This window comes from Balaenoptera physalus (genome assembly GCF_965194825.1).
Source record: "Balaenoptera physalus genome assembly, chromosome: 14".
Classification (NCBI taxonomy): Eukaryota; Metazoa; Chordata; class Mammalia; order Artiodactyla; family Balaenopteridae; genus Balaenoptera; species Balaenoptera physalus.
The window spans coordinates 39,124,249-39,148,864 of record NC_138893.1 but is presented as its reverse complement, the minus strand read 5'-3'; the positions used below and the strand labels follow the sequence as shown (position 1 = coordinate 39,148,864).

Genomic DNA, 24,616 nt, shown 5'->3' with positions numbered 1-24,616 from the left:
TCCAGACACTGTTGCTTTTAGTTCATTTACAATTTTATCTGCTTATCCCACGTGATACCTAATCAGAGCTCAGAGCCTCAGCAGGAAGTCCACAACAGTTCTTTCAAACTTAAAAAAAAACAGTTTAATAACATTATCTAATAGTGTATTAAAGCATTGCTTTGAGCATTGCTTTATGATCTTAAGCTCCTTGCTTTCCGTTTTGAAATAGCAGAAGGGCTTATACAGGTAATGTAATTTGACTTTACGAAATTTCCTCTTTCATTGAAAAAAAGTCTATCATATTTAGGACAAACAAATAGTGTTCTTAGGTGTTTTAAATCCCTATGTAATCTACAATAGCTTTATAGGGATTTAAACCACAAAATGTAGTCCCAAACAGAAGAGCAGCACTTATATAAACCAAGTTTGATTTAAATTAAATGAACTTCTTAAAGACCAGTTCAATTGATCACTCATGAATTGTTTACATGCTGTTTTGTTTCTTAATTAGTTTCACGTGTATCCTATTTCATCAACTAGTTCATACAACTCCAACCTACCCCAAACTTTCCTTTCTCAAGATCTAAAACCACACTAATTTATCTCTTAACTATTTTACATATATTAGCTTTTTTTCCAGCCCCCTATGGAAATGTTAAGCTCCTCAAAGGCAAGGATTTTGTGTTAAATGTCAACACCTCAGATATTCCATAATTATCGTGTTTCTCAAGGCTCAAGGCTTAGCCCAGTTCTCCTGTCAAGCTGTGTATATTCATATATGTATAAGTGTGTGTGTATATATCAATATCTATCTCACTTTTACTTCATTTCCAACACATAGGTATATGTTGACTGCCCCCAAATCTCCAAAAACTCTCAATATTCTTCAGAATGACCTCTAAACTCCTTAGTAGGTTTATCAGAATTGTATGCCATCTTCCTCACCCTATTCTTTCTAGTCTGAGCTTCACATGCCAACACACCAATTGCTCAAAGCTCCTCTTGCACAACTTATACTGTCACACCTCCAGGACTCGGCTGTCTCTTAGATTTCTCTCCAGTCTATGAAAGGTCTGTTAATCTTTTAAGGACTGTGTAAAAAGGCATCTTCTCTATGGACTCTTCCTTATCAGAATTAATTTCTCCCTTTGAAGTGTTTGGTATTATAGCACTTGTCACGGTGCCTAGGGACATGTCTTTCTCTCCTAATACTACTTTTCTGACATTTGAGACTATTTTATTTCTGTGTGAATCCCTGAACAAAGAACATGTTTGTACCCCCTTCACCTTATGCAGAATAATCACTCAATAAATCCTTGTTAGACTGAATTATTCTTAATTTCCACACAACACCAAGAATAGTGTGGGGCACATAGCAGTTACTCAAAAAATAGAATAAGTTCTAAGAGACAGGATTCAAATACTCAGTGACTGATTTTAGTGACAAGTAAACTAAAGTGATAGATCTTGACAAAAAAAAAACTTTATTCTCTAAATTGTTCCTACACTGAAGTAATGGACATTTTAATATACCCAAACAATCAACTGAGTAGTTTCAATATATTTTTATTTTCAGTGGTTCTTCTGGAATCACACTATTTTCACCTGAGGAAAACATGTAAAAGAATTTTGGAAGTCAGATTCTTAGAACATAGATGGATTTTTCACTGTTTATTCAAGTTTCATTCAAGCATTTACCATCTGTTAGAACTGTCTCTGAACCAGACCACATACCGAAAAAGGTACTAGATCATAAGATGAGTAAGATATGAGCCCCGCCCTGAAAGTGTTTACAATACCCCAGGGGAAGGATCTCAAAGGAATCTGGGTTTTGGTGCTGGTATAATTAGCTCTATATCGATGAATCTGGAAATTCTTGAAAATGTACTCTCCTAAATTCAGATTACAATATTTATGTTTCAATGTATATTAAAAACAAAGCTATAATGATATTCTATTTAGAAAACCACTTTGGATTTACCAAAATAGCAAAAAAACATAATTAGGTGCTACGAATCAAGACCTGGAACTAAGTTGAGGCATGAGAGATTTCCTACAGTAGCGTTTAAGGAGACACTCACTCTCAGGGTCATGCAAGTGCAGGGTCAGCCTTAAAAAGGATTTTTACCTTTTGCCTCTTTAAATTTTACATTCTAGGCATCTCTCCTGCCTCACCCTAGTTCTGGCCCAGCTATGATTGTTTAAGAAAAGAATAATTTTGTGTTATACTTGGCGTTTTATAATTGGTCCACTCCATAACAAGTGTTTTATAAATTATTTCTGGTTTACCAAAAATAGAACAGTGAAATCATGGGGGATTGAGTTCCTAAGCAAAGAGAGTATGGCTACTTTCTGGAGAAGGGGTAGATACTAAGGGAAAGATGAAATATAATTAGCATACAAAATGATTACCAAGTTAAAAGCTTCCAACTATTCAGATTAGAAGTAATTCTCATACCTAAACCATTCTATTATCTATAACCATTAGCTTATGATTTTGCTGATTTCAGATAACTTCTTATTTGGAATTTTTCTAAGATCAATACCAAATGAACTGAATGAACAGCAATAAAACAACCAGAAAAGTTACATGGCAATATCAATAGTCTTTCAATACAGATAATTTTGGGTATTAGTACTTGGAGTTCCCTAGTCTGGTATAGATGGTTATTCAGGACCAAATAAGGAAATTCTAAATGCATTTGGTTCACAAGAATATAACTCAATAACTGAAGAAAGCAATAATTTAGTTTTTCTGAAAACCAGTTTCATATTTAGGTACATTAATAAATACAGGGTACATGATAAATAACTTAGAAATAAAAGGCATTGATATCAAGTGGAAAAGGTTTTCCTATTAAATCAAAGTCATGAGAACTTGAAAACATCCTGTCAAGTGTCGGTGCATCTGGTAATTCAATGTTTAGATAAGAGTGTAAAGGAGCTTTCTGAAAAGTTCCGAATACATGTAATGTATAGTAAAGCATTTTCCCCTTTGTTGGCTTAATTCTATTTCTTCTTCTCTACACATGGTAAGGATGTTCAAGAGCTGCCATCCATTTATTTTGGGTTGATGGTAGATTTTTTTTCTTCTTTTGTTTTGCTTTAAAATTGAAAATTTTTACCTACCAAAGTGTTAGGTTATTGGAACTAAGAATTTCACATACAGTTCTCAACAGAGCCTTGAAAAGTTCGGTTGTTGTGACTTATTAGTAAAATAAATCCCATATTTGGGATGGTCCCTAAATGAGGTTTTGCATATTCTGCAAGAATAATAGCAAAACAAATCATTCCAAGCTGCCATAATGGTGCTAATTGTGTAGAAAGATGTTTTTGTTTTCGAAAATAAGCTGGCTGAGGCTGCTTTTAAATAACATGCCTGGATTTCCAAAGTAAAACATTCAAAATCATGAAAAATCTTTTTACCAATGAAAAATGACAATTCTAGGAAAAAACTATTACTCAAAAAAAAAGACCTTAAATGACTTGGCCATCTCCCCTATGTTAAAAATACCTATATTTGTAGACCACATGCAATTTTTCTAGTTATAACTCTTAATTAATGATTTATAAAAAGTTTAAAACACCAAGCCCAAAGAAGTCAAAATATTTTAAATATGTAATTGAAATCAACTCAGAACATAGTTACACTGGATTTATTACTACTGGGCCCCAAACGCTTTTCCTTCCCCAAACATGATTCCCTACTAACACCGCCATAACAAAGTAAAATCCAGGTTTATGAAATTAAAGTTGATGGAGAGTACTATTCTTCTGGTGACTGAAATCATCACAGAAAATAATTTTCCATTAAAACATTAAGGAATCCCTACATTAATTTCATTAGAGGCAATGGAAGAATACATATATATACACAGGCATACTTTCATTATGCTAGCCACTTTCTTATTTAAACCCCATAGAAACATTTTTAACATGTATTGCCCCAAATTTTCATTTTGGATCAGTTACTTAATCTCTGTTGGAGAGATCAAGACTCATAAATAAATTGTATAATCTCACTTTAAAAAAAAAATTGCAATCTAAACTTTTAGTTATCTGATGTCTTCAGAAAACAATTCAGATAAACATTATTCACGCAAACTTTTCTCCATCATTTACTGGGTAATTGTTTCGTCTCTTTGAGTCATCTTTTTCAGAGTCAAATGTTGAATTACTGTCACTGAAATTTTATAAGATTGCATAAATGTCAGCTATAAATCCTAAAAACCAAACGACACGATGGCAAATTTAAGATCAATTTTTTATTTAAGTATACATATCATAGAAAAGCTTTATCTCATAAAAATATGCCCTATATTAAATAATTTTAAAGATACGTAATTACTTACATATAATGCTTTCAATCTAGTTTATTATCATGAATCCTTTGGTCCCCAAACCTGCCTATGTTTATGCTCCTACTGTTGGATGCAGAATACAACAGCCCCACAGGGAGGGGCAAGAAACAAGGGTACTAGGCAGACCAGTCTCAATTATCATTGACGGTGCTGAGAGGCTCTGCATTGTGAACATGTTATTCAAACGTAAACGAGAAAATAAGCTGTATGAGTGACCTTCATGAGGTTTTTCACATAAAGTGAAATATCATATCACTGAAGATTTAACTACTAACAAGCTAGGCCTAAGTTACTTAACTACTTCTGAGTCCTTTGAGGTAACATCAATATCCAGCTTCCAACTTCCACTCTTTAAAATATTTCTCCATTGTGCGCCTGGATCTCAAGGTGCCAACATTCACGGTAGGTATGATTTTCTGCGGCTTCAGCCATTGAACAAAACGTTTCATCTCTGGGTAGCTGCTGTGTTCACTATAGGGAATCCCTGCAACACAAAAGACAGTGCCTACTAAAAAATCAAACTAATAAAGAAAACTGCACAAGCCCAAAATAAAATAAAAGAGAAAAGGAAAGCAATCCAGAGTATTTTGGCCAAAAATTCCTTGGTGCTTTTTTTCTGATAACAAAATTTGCTAGTATCTTTTACAAATAATAAATATTAAAATGATACAAAAACTTTTCAACATTAAAAAATTCCATTACTTTGCTAGGTAGACACTTAATAATATGCATTTCTATAGATTCTTATTTATAAGTAGGCTTTTCTTTTTAAACAATTCTTCCCTTTAAGCACTTTGCCCAGCTATTGATTTCAGGAAAATTCTGGAAGAAATATGAGTAAAATTTAAAGAGTAACAAGCAGAAGACTCTTGATTTCCACTGCAAGTAAGCAGATTCCATCCCCAAGCTTTGTACACATAAAAAGGAAAAAAAAAATTAAGTACTAAAAATCTCTTTATCTTCTTTACTGAAGATCAAATACCACAGAGAAAGAGGGAGAAAGGGTCCTGTTTTGAGTAAACTAGGATCCAAAAATGTTTCCATCAGCCATTATTGTAATAAGCCAATCTCTGAGGACAATGGTAAACATCCTTCAAAGATGAAAAAATTAAAGTCAAGTCTGTATCTCTTGCTGTCGTCACATCTAATCGACTGTCTTCCTGCTCTTGGTGTCGCAGCGTCATTTAAACTTCCAGGACAAAATGGCACTACCCACCCCTCCTTTCAAGTAGTTCTACAATCTCCCCTACATGTCACTGATCACACATATGGACTGATCTGTATTAGTCAATGTCTATTTACTGAAGTAATACTCCTTTATATGCATTTACAACATACTAAAGATACAGGTGTACAGCATGAGGAATGATTTGAACCTGTTAAATTATTAAAGATTCTTTGGTGTCTCTTTTTCCTTGGATCTTAATTTTACTGCTTTTAAAAAAAATGTAAGGTAATTACAAACATTAAGAGTAAAAAAATTGCATAATTATACCATATATTGAAATGTTTCCTTTGGTCTGGGGAATAATATCCGCCATGCTAGTTAACTTGTTAGAATGCGTCCATCCTGTAGGTCGAAAAGCCAAAATCTGATCATATTTCCCACCACACTTCTTCAAATGATTCTGTAAACCCTGTTAAATAAAAACAGGATATTTACTTAATGGTCAGAGAAGATGGGTTATATGGAATAAAACAGAATGATTAAAATGTTACATTGGCACAGTCACGGAGTTTTCACTTGGTGAACATTAACTTGGAAAACCTAGTGCTGTGCTCCCCCCAAAAATAAAATCACCTAAAAAAAAATCTTTTCCCCTTTACGTATCTAAAGTTAAACAAGTTTAAGTACATTCTGAGAAAAATAAGATGAGGCAACTTTAAAGATAAGTAATCATGTGTTTTAAAATTACAATTCAGATAGCTACCAAAAACAAACAAAACAAACACCTCTCCAAATCCTACAATTATTAGGATATTAGAGATACTAGCATCTAATACTATCCTTATGAGAGATACTGATATTAACACTGGTAAACATCAATCCAAATATATCCTCATACATATACAGCAGTAGAGGACTGACAGATGGATAAAAAGATGGAAATAACTTTATAATGGCATTATACTCAACTCAGACACACATTTTAAGATGCATAGTATCTAGTAGTTCCCTTTTCAAGTGTTTACTCCTTTTCACCCTTTATGCATGAACTAGAATAATTTCAAAACTTTTCACGGTGCTATGATCAGAAGTAATACGCTAATAAATCTTGCGGTCGTCATTAGTGAGGTCATCATTAGTGAGGACATTAGGTAAGATTCTCAGAAAATCAATGACAAAGGTTCAACCTTTGAAAGTTAAGAGAAATCCAGATAAAGATAATAATGGCATGAGGGATACAAAAAAACTCTAATACTTTTTGGGCTAAAGATTCAACCCAGAGTGTCAAAGGCTTAGTGTAAATTTATAATAAAATTTTAATTTTATTTAAAATAATAAAAAACCTAAACTGTATATAGTGTCATCTTGGATTTCCAGAAGTCTTCTTTTTCTTCTTTAACCATACATACTCTACTGAATTTTTAAAAGATGCTGGTAGGAAGTTCTGAAGAAATCATAAAGACAAATTCACTCACCCATTCATTCAATAAATATCTGTTCCAGTATTAACACCAGGTGCTGATGTCAGAGTGGTCAGTGAGACACAGCCTTCACCTTTTGGAAGCTTACAGCTTAAGGGGAAGACATCAATAAACACCACCTTCTGAGTCTTTTTTTTTTTTTTTTTAATGGAAACCATCTGACCTTTCCTAACTTTTTAAGACTCTCATCATTTATTATACCATCAGCACCTAGGAACTTACAGATTGATCTCTTCAGAAAGGACTCATTTTTTAGTATAAATTTCTAGAAATGGAAATAGTTGAGGATTTACCCTCTTTTCCATTATTATCCAAGTGGATGAAGAGTGCCAATTTCTCTGAATCTCAGCATAGAAATATTACCTTTTTTAAAAGTACACCAATTTGGTAGAAGACAAACACATCATTTTTTTTTTAATCTTTCTTTTTGATTACTATTTAAAGGTTGAACAGTTTATTGAGTTCATCAGACATTAAGATTTCACTTGATGAATTAATAATAACTCTTTGATTTCTCTTTTGCATCAAATAATGATCTTTTATTAATTTGTATACCTACCATTAAACAGTCATATTTCTTACCAACTACTGCCCCTCCAAAAAAGTTTAAGTTATAGCTATATAACTAAGTTTTCATTACCATATCCCTGGCCCTGCAAATTTTCAGATTTTTGTCTTACTTAGTCTAGGATCTATTGTAATACTATTTGCTTAATTACTAATCCCTCTCTCTTCCTGTCCTCACAAAGAAAAGGAAATAATAGGAAACAGGTTTGGAGCAATTATACACGTAATATCATAAACTGAGAGTCCAGCTATCAATGCAGGTCATCAAACTTATCCATTCCTATTTGTCTCTGTAAAAACACTCGGGAGAACCCAATCAGAAGTAATTTCATGCTTTTCATGAGACAAATTAGAGCTACCATGAAAACATCATTAATCTGTGCCACAAACAAAAACATAGGATATTATCATATAAGCCAAACACACAGAGAAGACTGCCGACAGCCACTAGTCTTTCATTAACCACAACTGCAGAACTACTATCATGAGGAATTTTATTATGATTTAGTCAACATAAAGTCCCTGATCTATGACTTGTCTCTCTGTTTACTGGTAACCAGTTTGTGATTAAAATGCATTCAGTAGATGTCCCTAAAGTTATTTTTTCGGTATGCAAATAATCATCTATAACATTACTGTTATCATGTTTTACCACATCCCATGAATCAGGTTTAAATCAGAGGTGATAGTAAACTACATACTTAACGTATTTGAACTTGGGATGTTGAACTAGGTAGCACGAATGGTTTTATTTATAGGGTTTCTAAGTCTTTCAAGCCTGCCTTAGAAACCCTGACAACTGTATCAGGTTTACATTTTCACAAAAAAGTCATTAGCTCTGATACAATAAAACTATTTTTGGCTGGTAAAAAAAATTGGCTTTAAGTACCAACTAAAATATAGTCTTATGGTAACTGTCAGCTTCTACTCCATCTGTGTTCTGAAGATATGAAATTGTAAAAAATGTCATCAATATCTGGTCACTTTCATGGAGGAAGGGGAAGGGCTACTGAACAATACCAACAACCTATGACAAATAGTGGAAATAATACAGGCAATGATTTCAGATATCCCTTTTTTGTTTTTTGTCTTCAAAGCAGGTAACTGCCAGTTTTTTGGGGTTTTTTTAAGCATACAGTTCAGTGGTTGTTGGTTGTATGACCATCATCACTATCTAATTCTAGAACATCTCATCAGCCCTCCATAAAACACTGTACTCATTAGCAGTAACTCCCCATTCCCTCTCCCTCAAGCCCTGGAAACCACTAATCTACTTACTTCCTCAGATTTACCTATTCTGGATATTTCATATAAATGGAATCACACAATATGCGGCCTTTTGTGTCTGGCTTCTTTCACTTGGCATGTTCTCAATGCTCATTTCATATAGTAGCATGTAGCAGTAATTCATTCCTTTTTACAGCTGAAGAATATGTCTATTTTATGTATATATCACATTTTGCTTATCCATCCATCATTTGATGGACATCTGAGTTGTTTCCAATTTTTTGCTATTATGAATAACGCTGCTGTGAACATTTGTGTAGAAGTGGACATATGTTTTCAATTCTCCTAGGCACATACCTAGGACTGGAATTGCTGGTCATATAGTCACTGCATGTTTAACTTAGAAAGAAATTAGCAAACTGCTTTCTAAAGCAGCTGCACTACTTAACAATCTCATTAGCAACGCATGAGGGTTCCAGTTTCTCCATATCCTCACCAACAATTGGCACTGTCTATCTTTCTTACTATAGCTATCCTTGTGAGTGTAAAGTGGTATCTCACTGTGGTTTTGATTTGCAGTTCCCTGATGGCTAACAGTGTTGATCCTCTTTTTATGTGTTTCTTGGCCATTTGTATACCTTCTCATTCATTCCTTAGCCCTCTGCTGTCACTGGCTTTCTCCAACATCACTTCACTGAAACAGTTCTTGTGCAGGTCATTTTTTCCTTACATGACCTCTCCACAGCATATGGCTCTTTTAAACACTATTCTTGAAAAGGTCTAGTCCCTTCATTTCCATAATATTCTGACTTCCCCACCCCTGTTGTCCCCCTAAATGGATAATTTGTCCAAATGAAACTAAGTTAGCAGGAAATAAGACTGTATTGCATGAAGTAATCTTTATAAAAATTATAAAAATATGCTATACCCTCCGCAGGATATCAGTGTTCATTTTATAATTAACCAACATCCTCATTAGCCTCCATGCAAACTGGATGCCTCTCAAATTTAATATATGTTTGCAAAGCTGGCTTAAACACCAATGGACAACACTATGACTTGATTATCCTTGACATTTTTATGAATTACATACTCATGAAAATAGGCCATAAAATTTTTACCATAATCTCATGAAAAGAGTAGTTACACCAGTGAGAATTTCCTTACTCAAGGGATAGAACTAAAATACTAATTTTCTTTACACAATGTGTTATTATTTATAAGACAGATACAGTAATCAACACCTAAGCTATTTCAAAAAGCTCCATAAAAGTTATTTCATAAACATTATAGCAAAATTAAAAACACATTTTTTGGTGTACATTATGTTCTGAATTACTTTTAATACATAGGTCTGATGTATTCCATTGCAAGGTGTCAAAACGTTAGTAAATGGAATGAATCTTAGTATCTGAATAAATCTGACAAATGAGCCCCCATAAATCACAGGGAGGTCATGTCATATGTATCTTCATTTATATCTCAGAACTAGCACTAGAACTTTCTCTTTCACTTCTACTATTTCATTTAATCCTCACAAGTATATTTTCAACATATATCAATGTTATAGTGGCTTAATATTATACAGAATAGACCTGAAGAAAAGTAAGAACTCCCTAGAATTCTCCACTCATTTCCCTACTCATCCAGGAAGAATGGAGAACAATCTCAAAATGTTTGAATGACCAGAGAGCTGCACACTTTTCTATTTTTGTTTCTTCCTTTATGACAGTTCTCTAGTTCCTAAACTCCTGGTGGGCATATGAATTACTCTATACAGCTGCACACACACAAAAACTTAAAACATTTAAAATTCCACTTAAAAGATTTTCTAGGGCAAAGTTTACTTTGACTCCACTGTAACTGAATTCCTCTAAGTTAAATGCAAGTAAAATGGGATTCTAGTTTACAGTCATCAGATTGCCTTTTCTAGTTCATCCTAAAAAGATATATCTCTTGAATGCTTACCTTAAAATTAATTTGCATCATTGGGAGAAGGTGAACCAGTGAATTGCACATGTCTGTAGTGATGAGGGAATTAATTTCTGGTATATTGAAGCACTGTAATGTGTTATATTTTTCTTTGGACATGCCCACTTTTGAACCTAAAACATCAGCAATGGCTACAGGCAAAGGAAAAGTTTAAAAATAGTAAAATTACAGCTTATGAAAAAAAATAAAATTACAACTTAACTTTAAAATAAGAATTTACCAAATTAAAAGAAATTCAAAACATTCACACTTTTGCCATAATATCTCAAAAAGGCTGAACAGGTTTGTCAGTTAACTATGTGGAATAAATTGTGAGAAAGCCAAGAATTTATTTTTAAAGACCTAGTATTTAAAAATTGCATAAGATGTATGGAAAGAGTTAGAGGGAGGGAAAAAACAAAATTTGGAGGAGTTAAAACCTTAGCTTTATCATTTCACATCTTAATGTTTGACATTATGGGACCACAGTTAAGAAGAAATGGAAGTACTTTGCAAAATGGTACAATACTACGTAGACAAACTGCAGTTACATATCCAAAAATCATTTAGGAACAAAAACTAAAACTGGTCTCAATAATTAATTGATGGTTATCATCAAAGAATGCAGTGAAAGAACTATGCACTAGTCATCTTTCAAAGTTTACTAAAATACTAATGTAGCATGGACTTTTGCTCTATAAACATTTTGTAGATATAAAGGCTACTGTAAACATACTTATCAAATGTTTCCATTAAGTTAAGCCTTTCAAAATTTAAATGAATCAAACTCTATCAAATTTTTCTTTCAACTTCAAAGGTAATATTGGACTGTTTCAGGAAATAAATATCAAGTGAAAGAAGAGAGCCTGAACGGGCTTTATGCAAAAAGAATCTGATCTTTATAATACAGTAAATTAGCTACAGCTACCACCCACCTAGGAAGACTTTCTCTTTTCCAATAGAATAAGTGCCACAGACAACAAGAGCACGTGGGTTTAGAGTTAGAGTCTCAAAGGCAGTGTTGACGGCAAACTGGATAACCTCTTGCTGAGACGGAAAAGAGTATTCTGGGCTGCAATATCTGTGATATGGAAATATGGTACTTATTAAAAGAACAAGAAGAAAGTCATAGCATTAAGTTGGATGCTACTTTAGAAAACAAGCTTTAGCAAAATTACATACAACAGCAGTATAGTACATTAACACCACCGCAGTTATCTCACCAGTGCCTGTGGTTAAAATATTTGTTACCAGCTATTGATTATTTATGATGGAACTATACATTTCAATATACCTTTTTAATTATATTTCTTTTATAACCCTCAAATAAAGAAATTGCATTTTTTTTCCTTCAAGAATATTTCTAGGTAGCTATTTTAGCTATGAATTATAAGCCTTAATATCTTCTTTTTTTTTAACCCTAATCCCTATCAAAGGAAATACGATTTATAGGGATTATCTTTTTGGACTAAAGAATTCTGATTTAGTAAAAATATATATATTTTTAAGATAATGAAACTGAACATGAATTTAATGAAGTAGCATTAAATCAAACAGTTAATATTCATCTGGTTGTTATTTTCTTTTAGGAGATATAGAAATATATATAGTATTATGGGACTACAGCAGATCCAGTTGGGTCTACTTCAATACAATAACACCCAATGAAAAATTAACACTAAGACTACTAGTTATAGATATTTGAGATGAAAATTAAGCACTTTTTCACTAAAAATCTCATAAAGTACACACATCAAAGAAATATTTTTCCAATTTTCAAAATTGTTTTTGCTGGTCAGCTATAATTCTTATTATTAAGAAAAGACTTAGTCATATCCCCTATATTCACAAAGAAATCAGAATTGTATGTAGAATAGAATAAAGTAACAAAAAAAAGTTTAAAAATAATTATTTTCTTAGTTCACCTAGTATTTAGGTGAATGGAAGAATTAACTATAGTATTAGAAAACCAGTTGTGGAAAGACCATCTCTTACTAAGATATGCCATCCAAACTCACTTCTTCTTGAAACAGGTTGAAATGGTTAACATAATTTCTGACCAACTGATGAGGTATTTTAATATATAAAAGAAGATAATAGTTTATACCATTATGTTTATAGCACTTAGGAATTCAAGGTTGCCACTTATAGATTACCTTTTGGAGAAAGGAACAAAGTAAGTTTGAATATTCAGACAGAATCTCATTCTCTGTTTTTTTCTTCACAATCATGCTTAATAGTTACACAGACACTTTGAAAGGATAACTTTAAAAGGCGTTTTCCTAAAGTTTGCTCCCAAATTTTTCATCCTTGTTTCAGTAACAAGATTTTTACATAAACCATATTTTCAAAAGGATATTACATAAAAATTGAGCTGGAGTCAGTTAAGCCATGCAATCCAAAATTTGTTCTTAAGTATATATTTTTTCAAAGAGCATCCGCCTGATAAATACTTAAAATGATAATTGACAATAAGCCATCATTTTGATTAACTAAGCAAAAGTTCAAATTATTCATAACATGCAGGGCAAATGCTGTTGGTGGAAAAAAGAAGTACACAAACAAAGTTTCTCTTACGTTGTATCTAAGTAAAGTGTGTGGACTTTCTGGCCTGCAAGAAGAGAACGTTCCATGGTGGGATCTGCTCTGAAGTCTCCAGTGTGTAGTATGACATAACCGTTAGGAAGATAAAAAAGGATCATGACAGCACCTGGACAGCTGAACACAAACATTTCAAAGGAATATTCTTAACACAGGCAAAGCATCTAAAGAAAGTGTTCATTTCAACATCAACAAGTTAATATACTTTATTAGCTGACCACAATGACATAGCATTGTACTACAAAGGTATGTAGCATTTTAACTTAAGGAAATTTATGTCACACACACACACAAAATGGTGTGCAGGAAAGGGTTAATTCAGCAGGGCAGTGTTGTGCAAACTCCACAGGTCCCCAAGAAAGGCCTGTCCTTAGGAATAGTCATTGGCTGGCCCTTGGGAGATAAGTTTTGAGTCCTTGAAATATGCTGCCTGCTAAGAGTGTTTTGTATGCCTGACACATTGGGCCATGTGTTACTAGTTTGATAAGTTAGTTTATGTTAACAGTGTGATCTATGGTGAATATCTGTCTTTGCTCTAGGGGACTGGCGTCTGAGTAGCCCAGGTCAATCAGCATGGGTGTGGCATGTGTACATGATTGACCCTCAATAAAAAACCCTGGATACCAAGGCTCAGCTGAGCTTCCCTGGTTGGCCACACCTCCTACGTGTTGTTACACACTGTTGCTGGGAGAATTAAGCACATCTGTGCCACTCCACTAGAAGAGGACACCTCGAAACTTGCACCTGGTTTCTCCTGGATTTGCCTCCATTTGCCTTTTTCCCTTTGCTGATTTTAATCTGTACCCATTCACTGTGATAAGCTGTAACCACAAATAAAACAGCTTTTCTGTGTCCTGTGAGTCCTTCTGGTGAACCATTGAGCCTCAAGGTGGTCTTGGGGACCCCTGACACAATGGGGTTTGGAAATTACTGCCAAAACACAGAGAATTTTCATTTTAAATTCTAGGAAAACACAGGTAATAATTACAATTGTAATTAAAAACTTCCCCTTATCTCCCTGACCCCAAAATTCAGGCCCCGATGACTTCACTAGAGATTTTCCACCAAACAGGGAAGAAATAAAAATAATTACTACATGACACCTTTTAGAAAATAGAGGAAGGAATATTTCATGAGACCGGTATTACTCTGATATCAAAATAAGACAAAAGTGTAGTTAAAAAAAACCCTATAGACCAATATACTTTTTAAAACAGACACAAAATTCCTTAACAAAATATTAGCATATCAAATCCAGCTATATATTTTGAAAAAGGGTAATACATGAAGACCAAGTGGGGTTTATCTCAGTAATGCAAGGCTGGTTTAAGTCCATCTTTGTCATTTACCACATTAACATTATAGAGGACAAAAGTTGTATTATCACCTCATTAGATGGCAAAGAAACATTTGACAAAATTCAATACCCATTCATGATTACAAACTCCCAGCAGAATAGGAATAGAAGGGATTTTTCTCAACCTGATAAAAGGCATCTATGAAAAACCTATTGCTAACATCATACTTAACGGAGAAAGACTGAAAGCGTTCCCCTTAAGATCAAGAACATGGCAATATGTCTGCTCACATCACTCCTATTCAACACTGTATTGAAAGCATAATCCCGTACAATAAATAAGAGAAAAAATATCATTCTAAATGGAAAGAAAGAAGTAAAACGAAAGCATCTTTATTTGTGGATGACATATGTAGAAAATTTTCAAGAATCTACAAAAAACCTACAACAACTAATGAGCAAGCTTAGCAAGGTCTCAGGATACAAGATCAATAAACAAAAATCGGTTGTCCAACAAGAAGTGAATAGAAAAAATAATTGTATTGTGTCCATACAATAGATAGTACTCAGTAATTAAAAGGAACACACAACAGCATGAATGAATCTCAGAAACATGAGGAGTGACAGAAGCCAGATACAAAACAGAAGATAGTATATGATTTCATTTAGATGAATCCCTAGTAAAGACAAATCTAATCCATAGTCATAGAAAACAAATCAATGGTTTCCTGGGTCAGAGTCGGGGCTGGGGATTGACTGGGAAGGAGCACAAGGAAAACTTCTGTGGTGGGGAATATTTTCCACATTTTATTGTGGTGGGAATTACATGGGTGTTTACTTTTGTCAAAATTCAGCAAAGATTTAAAGTGGGTCCATTTTATTTATGTAAATTGTACCTCAATAAAGTTGACCAAAAAAAAAAAAAATCAGAACCTGAGTTATCATAACTGGTGATTAAAAAAATAAACAGCAGCAAAGTTAGCAGACAAAAACTTATAGGCAACCTGAAAAAAATAACAGGCCTGGATTTTAGGAAACCTAGGTTTAGTCTTAAATTTAATTCTCTAGGCATCTATGATCTCTAAGGTACATAAGGCTAACATTCTATGGAAATTATAAAGATGCATAGCTGACTGACAGTTACATTTTGGCAATGTGAATCCTGGCAGTACTTTACATTAAAAAACATGAGGGAAGAAGAAAAACAATTTCCAAGAAAAAAATCTTCCAAGACTTTAGTATCAAAAACCTAAAGGATTTCTTAAAGGAAAAAAAAAAAAAAACCCCTCTAGAATCTGAATGGAGTACCAGCTGTTAATTTATATAAGTGATATTAAAGAAAATGGCAAAAGGTTATCTCTTAAAGCACAGCAGCAATATGTTAAAAGATTTAAAAAAAAAAATAAGATGGAGTCTCATGTAAAGCATAGTAATTTAAACTGCATTAAAAAATGGGTTAGAGAACACTTAGAGAATCTCTCTACGTTTAATCTTTGATCCTGTAATTGGGTATATTATTTTTCAAAAGGAGAAACACATTTTACTTAAGTGTTTCTTATCTTACTTAAATAAGACATTTATAAAATATCAAGCATAATAGTTCCAATAAAAAGTTCTTAAATAGCCATGCAATGTGTTTTCCTTTTGAATATTTAAAAATAGGGTATTACTAAGGTAACTTTAATACTTACTGATTGGCATCTAGCAAAACAACCTTGACACCGTTCACTATACATTCAGTGTCTGTTGGCAATGGATGGATATATTGTTCTTGCACGTGAAGTTTGCTCTTCAACAAATTGCCAGTTATCTGCAAAACAGGATGTGCTTATTGCTGATACATTAAAACATTAAATATGTCTTTTATTTCATATCTAGTTTAGAACCCAAACATCTTAATAATCTCCTGGTTCTCCCACTTATATTCATGTAAACCCTCCAGAATGCCCGGAAGAACTTTCTAAAATGACTGTGTCACAACTCTGCTTAAACAGTGTCACTGATTCTCCCTCACCTGTAAAAAGTCCATTATCTCCATCATGTCATACAAAACCCTTCATGATCTGCCCCCTACCCATTTCTGTGGATTTATCTCCTGTTATTTCCTATCTTGTCTTTAGTGATTGTGAATTATCTGAAGTTCCTGGAATGGGCATACTTCTTAGGTGTCTGTGCCTTTACACAAACTCTTCTCTACCCGGAAGGCTCTCTCCTCTTTCCTCTGCCTTGTTCTGAAATGAGACAGACCTGCGTTCAAATTCTGACTCTGCCATTACTAGCTCTGTGACTTGGGGCATGCCACTTAACCTCTCCAAGCCTCAGCTGCTTCATTAATAAAAAGAAGATAATTCAAGAATGCTTGAGGATAAAATCAAATTCTAGCCAAAGTCCTTAGTAGTACACATTAAAATGCTCACCTTTTAATAATTAGTTCAAGGTATCTCTTTCACCGTGAAACTTTTTCTAACCTTAGCCTAGGACACAGTAAAGCCCCGCTTCTCCCTCCTTTTAGGCATTCTGTTCACTTTTCTATTACAATACAGATCCCATTGCGGTACTATTTGTGAATGCGTAGCCTGAAAGCTCCTTGAAGTTAGGTATTTTGCCTTGAGTATCTTTTTAGGCACTCAGTAAATATTTACTGAATGAAACTTACGTGTTTCAGTACATCATGAGGTATCAATATTTATTGTTTCCACATAATAAAGCATAATTTAAAAAATCTATTGTAACTATTGACAATAACTCATTTAATTTTAGAATCTCAATGTGGAGTGTTTTTTCATATATTTTCTAGAAGAAGGATAGATCTTACAATCTTAATTACCTTTTTTTAACCAGGCTGGTTAGAAATTCACTGCATTCTACAAATTCAGGATTTAGAATACTAAAACTTACCTCACTACAATAAACAGGAAACGTGAAGTTTTTAGACAATCCAGCATAATGATCAGAATGAAAATGTGTGAGAAAATAGGCCGTGCAACCTTCAACCAATCCATACTGAAAGGCATCGACTGTAAAGCCAGTCCCTACAATGAAAACACCAACACAGCTGCTTGAGCAATAGCTAACTAAGTAAAAGCAACCTAATTTGCTTATATAGCAAACCCTCTGACACCTTTACATCTCATTTCCAACTTAACTTTACATTTTAATTTAAAAATCTACACCACATAAATTCAGCAAAAGGTGATACTAGAGACGAAAATGAGTCTTATAATAAGCTTCCATTAAATATCCCAGTATAGGCTTTTTAATGAATAACTGTACAAAAACAAATTAAAAATACTAAGCTACAAATGAGTTACTTTTTTGTTTTGCTGAATGTTTTCACAATACTTACTGGGCACCTAAAATCCTTCACTTCTGCAAAACAGCAAAAGGAGAATGCTAACTTTCTTTTAAAACATGAATTCTCAATGGGGGTGATATTGGTATGCTTCTAAGGGGCAAAAATGGTTAATGACCCAAATAATCTAATGGCCCTCCAAAGGGCCACAGTACAATAACAGATAAACAGGGTATCTGTAGTATTTGAATTTCATTGTGGGAGGTGGGGAGGAGGAAGGGAAACAAACAAACAAACAAAAAGCCTAAAAAGGCTCCCTAGAGGAGCAATAATGAAAAAAACAAAAGATTGAGCTGTTCTGAAATTTGTTCATGAGAAAAAACAAGTGCGCTGACTGTGATATGCAGGTAAATAAACATACCTCCACAGTTCTTCGGAGGCCTGTCCACACATGGCCCACTAATTCTGGGCTCACTTAAAATACAGAAAATTAATCAAAATAATTATTAAAAACAGAACTGGTACTATGATGTACATAAATGCTTTTCTTTACATAAATATTTTGAACAAATTATATTGAATAGATTTAGAATATCAAAAAAGCATATTAAAAAATCTTTCTGAAACCAAGTATATTTGGGCAGTTTTATATTCTTTTCAGAAGAAGGGTACCTGTTTTCTTCAATAATAAAATTCATTTTACTACACATTTTTCTACTAACTCATCTATGAAGACATGAGAAATTATAAGAACATGAAAAGACTGAGAAACTAAGTTATGATATGGTTTAAAAATGTTTAGCATTTATTATGACCTGTATAACCTGTAACATTTTCCTTCTTTGAAGCTATTTAGTACTTGCATTTTTCTTAAGTGCTTAGAGACTGTTATTATGGTTACTTACAGAGAGCCTTTCCTCCTTCTGTATTAAGCTGATCTATATGAATCTTTGTCAGATCTGTAATATCTATCTAAATAGTATAGTACCTTATATATAGAATACGTTTAATAAAAGTTTGCTGAATTGAATGGAGTAAAAAAGATTAAATAGGAAAAAAAATCTGTTACAGGCCGATGAGGTATAAAAAGTAAACACGCACAAAAAAATTGTTTCACACACACATAACACGGGCAATGAACATGTAATTCAAAGAAGTTGCGTCTTCGTAGATATAGTAAGCCTTGATATTTCAACTTACCAGGTATTTTCTTATAGAATGGACATGTCCTTTTCCTTAATTCTCCTGCATTCGATGACTCTGGGATTTTCGTGTTCCCTCTCTGCAGCCTGCCATGAGCTGATTTTATGAAGACTCTGTCTTTCCTTAACTTGACTGTTCCAGGTTCTGTCTTGTTACGGTGACCTGAACTCTTCTGATGTACTCCTTCCTGCAGTGAATCTGACTTTTTAAGTCTCTTTCTTTGATGCTGTGACCTCTTACGAGAAAGTTCCACAGAGGGCTGACTCTCACTTAAATTATTTGTCTCTAATTCTAAATCACTTAAAGATTTTTCTCTTTTCCGCTTGCACTGCCGGGACCTCTTTTCATTAGGACTTACAACTGTATTTAAGTTCATCCCTTCTAATGCACTTTCCACCGGCAATTTCTCTTCTTTTCTTTTGGGTGGTAGTCCAAAATACACACCTATATCCATTTGCTTCATTACCTTAGTAGAAGGTTGTGATGCATTACACTTAGGGCCAGATGGCAATATTTTCAAAGACTTAGCAGCAGTAGGTGTACTAGAAAATATCACTGTATTTAAAGCTGTAACTTTACTGTCTAGCGTACCATCTAATGCCTTTCTGCAGAAACATGCTGAGTTTGTATTGTGCTTAGCATTGAAATTCTTACTTGATAATTCTCTAGTTTTACTTTGGGTTGGTTGGAAAGAATGACACCCTCCTCGCTGGCTTTCAAAAGGTTTTGACATTTTACTCTTAAGTAACCGAAGAGAAATTTGATTGTAAACAGCTGATTCTTCAATTACCTGTTTCTCTTTATTTGATTGAGATGAGTGAAATTCTGGCTCATCAGGTTTTGCTCTAGTGGCTTGGTAACTAGGAGAAGTAAACCTCTCTGCTAATGCAGGTGGAAACAATATAAAATCATCATCAGTATATGCTGGATCATCACGTAAAATAATACTCTTACTTTGGAAAGTAAGTTGAGATGAATCATTGAGAGTGTTGCATTTATACAATTCTTCATCGTATTTCTCCTGAGTTAAGAAGCTATCCATTTCGGGGCAGCTCTCCTCCTGGTCCTTCAGTAAAGGGTCATGGAGTTTTTTAGACAAAGTGGAGCTATTTTCATCTTCTTCTAGGCTGCCATCTTTAGAGCTTTCCGTAAAGAATAGTTCCTGTTGTGAATCATCCAGCTTTTCACCTGTATCATAAGTTTCTTCATCACTTTGAAGTGGAGAATAGGAGATTTCACAGTTGCTAAAGTCATTTTCTGGCAATGTCAAATTTATGTGTTCTGGGCTGTTTTGACTGTCTAATTCTTCAGCAAGAGGCAAACCAAATCCTACCAGTTTGTCATGATTAACAAGTTCTATAAATTGTGGGACTTGTTGGGAAGTTTGGATATTTGTTGAAGAGGAAACCTTTTTATCAGTTTCAGTTGGAGACTGAGATTTTCTTAGACATTGTGTCACTAACAAGGGATCAGTTGAAACATTTTTTTTTAAGTTATCTGTTTGTTTCTGATATGGAGACCATCTTTCCTTAAGGCTACAAAGAAAGCCTGAATTAGTCTCACTGAAACTCCCACCTGACTCATGGGATGGATCACTGAAAGGACAATTACTAGCCCTGCTTTGAGCTAGCAGGAGATGAGTGTATCTCTTGTAATGAGAAGGAATTGTTGAGGAACACTGAAGAGCATCAGGACACTCTGAAAATTTTAATAAAGAAAAAAGTATTACCGGATCAAAGCACAGACTAAGCTTTGACAGTATTAGCACTATAAATTAACATTTAAGTGGAAAGTCATCAGTCCAACTTTGAGGCTTTAGGACAATAGCTATCTTTATACAAACAAAAAATTAGCACACAATAACAGTAATCCAGTATGGTTTTGCAAGGTGCTAGTTATTATTTTTAAATCAATATATTCTTTTAAATTTCTTTTCAAATACTCTTTTCCCCCCAAAAAATTTAAGACTAACACCTATTTCTCCCCACTAAAAACTTTCACAAATATGAGCTCCTCCAAAATGCACGTCATGCTTGCACTAGTTATTTCTTAAACAGGTGCTACAAATTGATCCCATCAGTTTCACTACGTCACTATTGCTCAAGCAATAAAGAGTAGAGAAGGCTGGTATGTCTCTCACAGACTAAAGTTCTATCTCAATTTTTATCTTATCAGGCAACGCATACGTATGACAGTTGCAGTACCAAATTAGGTTCCATTATTTAATATTCACACTGTATATGAAACAGTAATAGCAATCTTAATTAGAGCTGTTCATACCCTAAACATTTTAGGTTCTGTTCTAAGATTTGAAATTCAATTTGATAAACTGGTTAATAATAAGGCTTTAATAATCTGGAAACTATTCCCTGTCATACCATTATGACTGAGAAACAGTCTGTAAAGAATCTTGGCATACCCCACCCCTTGTATGATCATTTCCAGGCCTGTCAAAAAATGATCCCCCCCCCAAAAAAAAAGATGTCACATTAAACTGGAGACTTCATTGCTTAAAAATTACCTTAAAACCACCTCATAAAAGTATATGTTATAGAATAAAATTCAATTCAAGAAGAATCCACCTGAGATTATCCATTCAAAGGAGTTTAATCACTGAAAAAACCAAGAGAAAAACTCTTTGAGGTGGTTTCATCTATAAGACATTTCACCCTGAGAGCTCACCATGGGATTCCAACTGCCATTTCTGACTTTCAAGCCACTGAAAAACAAATTACTAGCATTTGAGGAGGCCTTCTCTGCTGTATAAGGCTAGTGCCAATATTTTTTAAGTTATTTTGCATCTTCATGCAGTACTTTAAAATGAGAACTAGAAGTTAATAATAAAACGTCTTCTGAATCATAGTTAACACGAAAGCCATACTGAATATTATTTTTATTTTACTGAATTTTGATTCTTTGAGATTTAAAAATTTATGTCTGGTATATATAACTTTTAAATAATCAAATCATCAATAACAACCCATTCTCCATATACTACAAGTAGGATTTTCTACATATTAAACACGATATTTATTATATAGTTTAAATGATAACAGAAACATAGTATTACTTCAGTTCTCATTTGGCACAATTTTATTTATTAGAATCTTAATAACCAAACACTCCTTCCTAGTTCTTCTTTCTGTCTATTAGCATGATGACCCCAACACAGCCGTACTTAGAAGGCTGGACTACATTCATGATTCTCTAAAAGTCTGTTTCATAAAAGATGATAAAATGGGCAAGCTGTTTAGCTTTTAAGAACCCTCATCTATCAGATGTCAATACCACCTACCTTATGCAGGTGAAAATATCTAGCATAATATGTGCTCAATTAACATTTATGAAAAATCACAGATTTTTAGGGACTCTTATGAAACAGTGAAATGCATTTAAACTGTTTTCAAGTTGGCAACATTCTTTACAATTACCGTTCACAAGAAGCGTAACAATGCATTACCTTGTTTCCTTCTACAGTTAAGTCATTTATACTTTGAGTATCTCATCTCACTTTTGGTTTACAGCTTACCTGGCTTGTTTCACCGGACTGATATGTCTGGCCTCATGCAGGTCTTTTTGACTATTTAGAGTCCACTATCTTTTTTGGAATCTTACCTGTTTCGGAGACTGGTATGGAATCCAAACACTCAAAAACATGCCATCGAGGTGTTTGACCTAGCAAGGAGGAAAAAGGCATCTGGCAGTTTGGACAGTACCCATCATAAACTGGTCGTATCTTCGGAGACACGTGTTTGTTTTTGTGAGTCCTACAGTGCTTTCCTGGAGTGGCCTCCCTGTCTTGGCACTGCTGAACACCGTCTCCACAACTAGAGTTCTGACTGGAAACGAAAGAAGTCTGACTGTCTGTTTCTCCAAGGCACATTTCGGGGGCCTTAACCTTCTTTTTACCGTCTACAGTTCTTTTTTTATTTCTGTTTCGTTTTGACTGGTATTGTCCATCTGTTGCTTTTTCAACAGATTTTGGAATATTCTCAGAGCAATTATTTGCATGTACTGGTTTGGGTTTTCTTTTGGATTTGTATTCCCAGATGTCTTGTTCCAGAAAAGCATCCTCTAACATGGCAAAATGATTTTGATCATTAAAGAAGCACTAATCTTAAGTAAATTGAGGGTCTATGTCTTGTTACAAAATTTTTAAATGGAATTATTTTGCTCAGGAAAAAAAAGTAACAAAAAACCCACCAACTTGATGGGAATCTAAAGCCCTGATAATGAATATATTGGCAAACTACAAACCTTATACCTGAGAACACTTGCTGTTTCATTTATAGCACAATAAAATTAACATCTGAGTTTTAAATTGTGTGTATTTCATTCAGGTATCTTGGCTTTTTCCAGGACTTGATTCATAAAAAGTAGTATCAGTAATACTTTGAACACTAAACCCCAATGGGAAGTATAGGTTTAACAGTTTAATCTTAGAAGGAGCTTCGTAAAATTGTTATAAAGCTCCTGTCAGTTCTCTTTCAACTGGACAATTGTCCAAATAATTCACAAATCCAACCACAGTCCCTGGGCAACTGGCTCAGCAGGTGTTCCAAACACTTAATGGCTACTAGTTTGCTAGAAACGCTAGTCACACCATAATCAAATGTGTGTGATTGGTAAAAAAAAAAAAAAACAGGCGCCCTTATCCGTGACTGGTGGATATTCGACAACTTCAGTTTCCTGGGTCAATCCAGTATCTTCCTCCAGCGGCAATGAACAAACACTGCACAATGAACAAACAAAATTCAAGTACGTCAAGTTGTGCTTGCACTGAGGCCACCCACACTCCTAACTCCAGACCGCAGAGGTGGTCTGCCTGAAGGCGATCAGCTCTCTCTCCAGCAGCCTCAAAACCAAGCTTCACCTGCCTGATGCCTCCCACCGGCTCGACCGCCTCTTTGGGCATTAGAGGCCGCAAGGCCAGCGGAGTGGGCCCTCACCCCCTCCAGGGAAGGGAGCGAGGGAGCTGCCAGCACAGCTCGATCCACAGAAGCCATCAGGGCTCTCCACTTCTGAAGACAGAGGCCGGGCCCTCAGGGATCCCCGCGGCCGCCCACCTGCCACCCTCGCCCCTCGGGAGTAGCTGCAGCTGCGTCCGCTCCCATCGTGCCCCCTCCCCCTGCTTGGCTGACAATCTATTCGCACCTGCACTTCCATCACTGCGGGGTAACAAAACGCTGCGTTTGCGTATAAGCCAAGGCCATTGGCTAGTCACTCCCAACTTTAAAAAGCCTACTCCTTTACCTTTCGTGCCGTGGCGGGAACAGCTTCGCTTTCCCAATGCTGTGTCGAATCGGCTGATCCTGGCCTAAACGTGAGACTTTAAAAAGAAAAAAAGTTAGGGCCCTTTTAAATCCTACGGATTTATTTTGGTTTGTTTTAGTTCTAAAACCTGCTCATTTCCAAAGTGAAGGGTGGGGAATTGTTCTCTTGGAGCTTCTAGAACGCTGGCCCAGA

The 24,616-nt window shown here is 34.6% G+C and overlaps 1 protein-coding gene across 4 annotated transcripts; it reads right to left on the bottom strand.

Annotated features, from left to right (window-relative positions):
• Window positions 1–485: 485 nt before the first annotated feature.
• On the bottom strand, window positions 486–24,473 carry DCLRE1A (DNA cross-link repair 1A). Of its 4 annotated transcripts, none has more exons than XM_082424023.1 (10): window positions 24,404–24,473; window positions 22,766–23,882; window positions 19,148–20,848; window positions 17,554–17,687; window positions 16,347–16,465; window positions 13,335–13,475; window positions 11,693–11,838; window positions 10,755–10,909; window positions 5,839–5,980; window positions 486–4,827 (listed from the first exon to the last, which is right to left on the bottom strand). In XM_082424023.1, the coding sequence occupies exons 2-10, from the start codon at window positions 23,229–23,231 to the stop codon at window positions 4,667–4,669; spliced, it is 3,165 nt and encodes a 1,054-aa protein (XP_082280149.1). In that variant the 5' UTR covers window positions 23,232–23,882; window positions 24,404–24,473; the 3' UTR covers window positions 486–4,666. The 4 variants fall into 4 exon arrangements, 3 of the variants coding, with proteins under 3 accessions (XP_082280149.1, XP_082280150.1, XP_082280151.1); XM_082424024.1 differs by having other exon boundaries at window positions 24,305–24,431; XM_082424025.1 differs by lacking the exon at window positions 13,335–13,475.
• Window positions 24,474–24,616: the final 143 nt, after the last annotated feature.